This window comes from Primulina tabacum, chromosome 18 (assembly GCF_025594145.1).
Source record: "Primulina tabacum isolate GXHZ01 chromosome 18, ASM2559414v2, whole genome shotgun sequence".
Taxonomy (NCBI): Eukaryota; Viridiplantae; Streptophyta; class Magnoliopsida; order Lamiales; family Gesneriaceae; genus Primulina; species Primulina tabacum.
The window spans coordinates 309,697-316,148 of NC_134567.1; the positions used below are offsets into that span (position 1 = coordinate 309,697).

A 6,452-nucleotide genomic window follows, 5' to 3' on the forward strand; every position below is an offset into this window, starting at 1 on the left:
TTGTGTTGAAATTAATGTGCTTGAACCGCCAGTCAAAGAGATTTGGGTGGGTTGGGGTGATCATGCTCAAGAAATTGAATTCATTTATGAGCGAATCCCCGGGTACTGCATGGATTGCAAAATGCTGGGTCATTCGACCAGTGTTTGTTATTCCCATGGAAAAAATCCCAAACTTGTTCGTCCTAAGCCTACTGACCCTGCTTTTGGCCAGTCTCCCCCATCTACAGAGTCTGCCCCTCTAGGGGGTATTAATTCTGGTTTTAATTTGGGGACCCAGCCTCAGCTTCAGAAAACTGGCACGGGTCCCAGACGTAGAGGGAGAAAGAGGCCAGTTCGGCAGGTTCTTCCAAGAAAGAATCCTCTTGAGTTGAATCCTTTTGAGGTGCTCTCGCATGGGCAGGATGCGGAGCCTGATCCTGTTGGATTAGATTGTGTTGATATGGACCCTCCATGTGGTCATCTGGAGGATGCCGGTGTTGGGTCTTCTGGAAAGGATCCTTTGGAGTCTGTTCTTGATCCTCAGTGATGAGGTTATTGACGGAGGGTTACAGTTGGATGATTGTGTGGATGGTATTGGGGTCCCGTCTACTAGTGAGTTGCCTGTGTTCGGTTCTCTCGGGCCTTGTACTTTGAATCACAGTAGTCATTCCATCCCCTCTGTTCCTTTATCTCCTGATGATGCTTCCTTTACGATAGAGGAATTGGTTGCTAGGCAGGGTCCTTCTGTCATTGAGCTGGTCTTCCGGCTGGAATCTGCTGGAGATACTGATCAGGAATTCGATCGGCATTCTGAGTCGGGTGATGGCTGTAGGTCTGAAGGTCGTATTCTGGATGCTGATATGGGGGATATTAAGAAAAGGAAGGAGAATGCTTTTCATAGGTCGCGTAAAAAGCGACAGGGCGGTTCTGGTGCCCATTCTCCATGAATTTTCTCATATGGAATGTCAGGGGGCTCCGGAGCTCGGAGTCTCAACAAAGGCTACATGCCCACGTTAAAGATAAGAGAGTCAAGATCTTGGCTATTTTGGAACCCATGATTGATCTGGATGTTCGTTTTATGACTCGTCGTTTTGGTTTTTCTCGAGTTATATCGAACTCCTCGGGTCATATCTGGGTTTTCTTTGCTGAGGATGTCATGGTTGAGTGTCTTTTTGATCACACTCAATTCCTTCACTTCCGGGTTTCTGCTACTTTTTTGCCGACCACTGTCTTTTGTTCCTTTGTTTATGCTAAGTGTGACTACATTGAGCGCAGACAGCTTTGGAATTCTTTGCATCAGGTTAAGCCTGCTCAGGGTCCTTGGCTTGTTGGTGGCGACTTTAATGTAGTCAGAAATTCGTCAGAGTGTTTGGGTTCTTCTGGTGGGCGGTTGCTTCCCATGGAAGAATTTAATCACTTTATTTTGGATTCTGGGTTAGTAGATGCTGGTTTTGAGGGGTCTACGTTCACGTGGACGAACAAGACCATTTGGAAGCGTCTTGATCGGGTTTTTGTGTCTGTTGATTGGGGTGACCATTTTCATTCTATTCGTGTGGAGCACCTCATTCGTACGGTCTCTGACCATTGTCCTCTTTTTGTGTCTGTCCCGGTCTTTGCTAGTGGGCCGAGTTCTTTTCGCTTTCAGAGCATGTGGCTCAGGCACCATGGTTTTTTGCAGACGGTGAGGCTTAATTGGAATTTACCGTGTCATTTGAACGGTATGCACCGTCTTTTTGTGAAATTGTAGCGCCTCAAAAGCCATCTGAAGTGGTGGAATAGAGTGTTTTTGGTGATCTTTTTGCCAAACTTGCTGAGGCGGAGCAGGCTGTCCGGATTGCTGAGGCAGATTGCGAGGCTGCTCCTTCGGATTTGCATTGGACTAGTTTGTCCAATTGCAATGCTGATCTTGCTAGGGTTACCGCCATGGAGGCGGATTTTTGGCGGCAAAAAGCCGCTTGTAGGTGGTTAGAGGATGGTGAGAGGAACACCAAACTCTTCCACAATATGGTCAAGAAAAAAAGGGTGGCTAATAAAATCTTTCGTATTTGGGATAATGGCTCTTGCATTACTTCCCCTGAGCTTATTCAGCAGTCTGGGGCCACCTTTTTTCAAAACCTGCTTACTGGGGATCCTTTTGTGCTTTCTTGCCCAGATTTTTCTGATTTCCCCTTGGTGATCTCGGATTTGGAGAACGCAAATATTGCTGCCCCTCCTTCTTTGGAGGAGGTGCGGGCGACTGTTTTCTCCATTCATCGTGATAGTGTGGCGGGGCCTGATGGATTCTCTTCGGCCTTCTTTCAGCATTGCTGGGAGATTGTCCATCAGGATGTTTTTGATGCGGTCCTGGATTTCTTTCGGGGTAGTCCCTTGCCACAGGGGTTTACTGCCACCACGATCACATTGATTCCCAAAGTCATGGGTGCTCAGGCTTGGTCGGACTTTCGTCCTATCAGCTTGTGTAATGTGACTAATAAGATAATTTCCAAACTTTTATAATCTCGGCTAAAGGAGGTGGCGGAGAGGCTGGTTTCGTGGAATCAGAGTGGCTTTGTTCCAGGGCGGGTGATTTCGGATAATATCCTCCTTGCTCAAGAGCTCACTCATAGTCTTTCTCTCCCCACCCGTGGTGGCAATGTTATTTTGAAACTGGATATGGCTAAAGCTTATGATAGGGTCCAATGGTCTTTTCTGTTGGATGTCTTGAGGCATTATGGCTTTTCAGAGCAGGTAGTGTCGATGATATCTGCCTGCATTTCTCATTGCCAATTTTCAGTTAATATCAATGGTTCACTCACTGGATTCTTTGGATCCACTAGGGGTCTCCGGCAGGGCGACCCTTTGTTCTCCACTTCTTTTCATTTTGGGGGCAGAGTACCTTTCGCGTGGTGTTGATCGTCTTTATCGTCAGTATCCTGCGATTAGGTACCAATCTGGTTGTGATCTCCTTCTTTCCCACCTGGCCTATGCTGATGATATCATTATTTTTGCCAATGGTGGGACTCGTGAGATGAACAGTCTCATGGATTTTTCGCATCACTATGAAAACTGCTCGGGGCAGTTGGTGAATGCAGTTAAGAGTGTCATTATTTTGCCTCCGAGGTGTTCTGGTCGTACTCGTTCCCGTCTCCTTCGTATCACTGGGTTTGGGGAGGGTTGTTTTCCTATCAAATACCTCGGAGTTCCTTTGTTTCGTGGGAATAGAGTTTGCTCTCTTTTTGATCCCCTTGTGCAGATGGTGAGTAAGAAGTTGGAGGGTTGGGAGCTTAAAACTCTTTCCCCGGGGAGCCGTATGACTCTCCTTAGGAGTGTCCTCCTTTCGGTTCCCATTTACATGTTCCAGGTAGTCCAGCCACCTCTGGCAGTTATGGAGAGGCTTGAGAATGTTTTCAATGGTTTCCTGTGGGGATCCAGATCCTTGGATAAGAAATGGCATTGGGCGAGGTGGTCTCGTGCATGTCTTCCTGTCTCTGAAGGGGGTCTTGGATTTCGCAGGCTCAAAGATATTGTGGATAGCTTCTCCATTAAATTATGGTTTCGTTTTCGTCAAGGTTCATCCCTATGGGCCAAATTCATGATGAGAAAATACTGACAGTTGGTGCATCCAGCTTATGTTTCATCTGCTGGGTTCATTTCTCCCACTTGGCGTCGTTTGCTTAAGATTAGGGCTCGTGCTGAATCTGGCATTCGATGGAGAATTGGGGTGGGAGATTTTGCTTTTTGGGATGACATCTGGTGTGGGGATGTTCCCTTGTCTAGTCAGATCCTGCTTAGGGGGGATCGGGGTGTCCGTGTTTCTCACTTTCTTTCAGATGGGGCTTGGGATTTTGACCTCCTCTCTTCAGTTGTCCCACCCTCTGTTGCTGAGACTATTACTCTGATCCCTATTGCATCGGGGGAGCACGATTCGGCTATTTGGGTGCATAGTTCTGACGGTTTTTTTTCGCTGAAATCCGCATGGGAGCTTGTCCGCTTGAGAGACCAAGTTTCTGATATCTTCACTCCTTGCTGGGGCAGTTGGCTGAGGCCTACTATGTCTTTATTCCTCTGGAGGTTTTGGCATCAATGGCTTCCAGTTGACGATGTGCTCCAGCGTCGTGGTTTCGAGCTGGCGTCTAAATTTCAGTGTTGTGAGATGCCTGAGACATTCACGCACATTTTCATTGATAGCCCTCTTGCCAGGTCTGTATGGCATTACTTTGGGGCTGTTTTTCATGTCCGTATTCCCCTTACCAGTGATTTCAGACTCTTCCTCAGTGCTTGGAAGAGGCATCCGGGGTGGACTCCTAGGGGCCACGTGAAGGAGTTTTTGCCTTTCATTGTTTTATGGTTTCTCTGGACGGCTCGTAACGATGCGAAACACCGTCATTTGCACATTTCCGCGGAGACTGTTAAGTCTCAGATTTTGTCTTATTTGCGCCTCGCTCACGCTGCGTCTACTGTTAAGCCCATGCACTGGCGGGGTGTTTTGCAGGCTGCGAGGGCTATGGGGATTTTTGTTCAGTTGCGTAGGGATCGTAAACTGACGATTGTTCGTTGGTTGCGGCCGCCGTTCGGGTGTTTTAAATTGAATGTAGATGGGAGTTCGAGAGGTAGTCCTGGGGCCTCTACTGTTGGTGGTGTTGTTCGTGACTCTTCTGGGCATGTGGTGGTTTCTTTCAGTGAGTTCATTGGAGTTGGGACCAATGTCCGGGCAGAATTATGGGCTATTTGGAGGGGTCTTCTCATTTCTTCTGATCTTCATCTCTTCCCTCTTTGGATTGAGACTGACTCTTGGATTTCCATTCTTTTACTTCGTTCTCGTCGGTGCTGCTGGGATCTTGAACATTTTGTTACACGGATTCTTTTGTTGATGAGGGGGCGATCTGTTCATTTATCGCATATTTACCGGGAAGGGAATTCTGTGGCGGATGCCTTGGCGGCGAGGGCTCATACTTTTAGGCAGTATACCTTAGAGTTAGGTCCTTCCCTACCTCCAGACATCTCCACCCTTGCTAGATCTGATCATTCTGGGCTTCCATACCTCAGAAACAGATCCTCTTAGCCATTTGCAGCCTCTTCTTCTTTTTTGGATCTCTTTCTTTATGGTCTCTGGCTCTATATCTATTTATATCTATATACATATATATATATATATATATATATTATTGCAAGTTAGTGTACTTGGAGGTTGTTTTTCACTTCCGTATGGTCTGTGCAAGTTGGTCCAGACACTTGCACATGATGTGTGTATTCTTGTTTGTTCTGAGTGGGTTGCTGCCCTATTTCTTTTGGTGCTTTCCTTTGGCACATTCATGGTTCCTGGAGGGCGTTTACTGCTGGTTCTCCTTGGCCGCCGTATCAGTTATTGTAGAGGTGTTTGCTGGATGTCATGGTGGATTCATGGGGTGCTTTCTAAAGGATCCTCTGCTTTTTATGACATGTTCGTCAGACTCCTACTTCATGGGATCGAGATCTCTGCTCTTTTGATTCAGATGCTAGATATCTTTTGTTCTGGCGGGATTGCGATCTATATATTACTCTGTGATCGCCATTGTATAGTGGCTTCCTGGCCAGATTTTCTTTTGACTAGTGGGTTTGGTACAGTTGACAGCTACCAGATTATATTTATATTGACAGATTGGACTCTCCAGGATGATAGCTCCGGGATGAGAGCTTTTGCATGGACTCTGCGATCATCTCGCCGTTATCATTTTGTCTTCCTCAGCATGTGGTTCATAGCGCTTCTCCTTTTTGATTAGTTGTTGCCGCTTATTTGGTAGTCTTCTAGGGTTCGTTTTGCTTTTGTAATTCCTTCCCTAGGTTGCTTTGTATTTATGTTTCTACTGCTTTAGCCTTTTTGAGGAGGTTATGGTTTTATCCACCTCCTCTTTTAGGTTTTTTTTCTGTATTCTGTATTTTGTTACTGTTTATTTTGTGGGTATATACAGGTAGGGGTCTGCCTAACCCCCCCGCATCCGGCGGTGTTTTCCGGGAAAAAAAAAAAAAAAACCCTAAACCCTAAACCCTAAACCCTAAACCAAAAACCCTAAACCCTAAATCAAAAACCAGACCCCAAAAAATGCTCTCAAAAAACACACACTAAAAGCGTGAGAAAAAACACACCAAATTGTCACTATTCACCCACCTTCTACCGCCATGCTTCCGCCGTCGGACCCCGGCTGGCCACCGCCCTCATCTGAACCGCCATCCTCCGGCGACCACCCCTGCAAAATTTCAGGCCAATCGGAGTCCGATTGCCCGCCCTTTTCTCCGATCGAAATTCCGGCCGTTTTTTCATCTTCGTCGTCGCCGGCAACCATCGCTCCTCTTGGTGCCGGCCATATGTCATTCTCTTCATCTTAACCTCCTCTTTCTTTTCCGTCACCTGCGCGACCGGCTAGTTCTCCCGTTCCGGCGCCATTTCCGTCCAAACATGCGCAGTCACTGTTCACTGCGCAGACGTCTGTTATTTCACCGATTCCGGCCAACTCCGC

The 6,452-nt window shown here is 47.0% G+C and overlaps 1 protein-coding gene across 1 annotated transcript; it reads left to right on the forward strand.

Moving 5' to 3' along the window:
* Positions 1-922: 922 nt before the first annotated feature.
* On the forward strand, positions 923-5,717 carry LOC142533498 (uncharacterized). Its single transcript, XM_075640301.1, has 6 exons — positions 923-1,361; positions 1,422-1,660; positions 1,759-2,205; positions 2,753-3,527; positions 3,585-4,624; positions 5,187-5,717. Exons 1-6 carry the CDS (start codon positions 923-925, stop codon positions 5,715-5,717), a joined length of 3,471 nt encoding a protein of 1,156 aa, XP_075496416.1.
* Positions 5,718-6,452: the final 735 nt, after the last annotated feature.

Bases quoted from the DNA above. Each gene is read 5' to 3' on its own strand.
- LOC142533498 (XM_075640301.1), top strand. From the start codon at position 923: ATGAATTTTCTCATATGGAATGTCAGGGGGCTCCGGAGCTCGGAGTCT. The intron at 1,362-1,421 runs GTGGGCGGTTGC...CTGGGTTAGTAG, and splicing joins AGAGTGTTTGGGTTCTTCTG to ATGCTGGTTTTGAGGGGTCT. The intron at 3,528-3,584 runs GTTCATCCCTAT...TGGTGCATCCAG, and splicing joins ATGGTTTCGTTTTCGTCAAG to CTTATGTTTCATCTGCTGGG.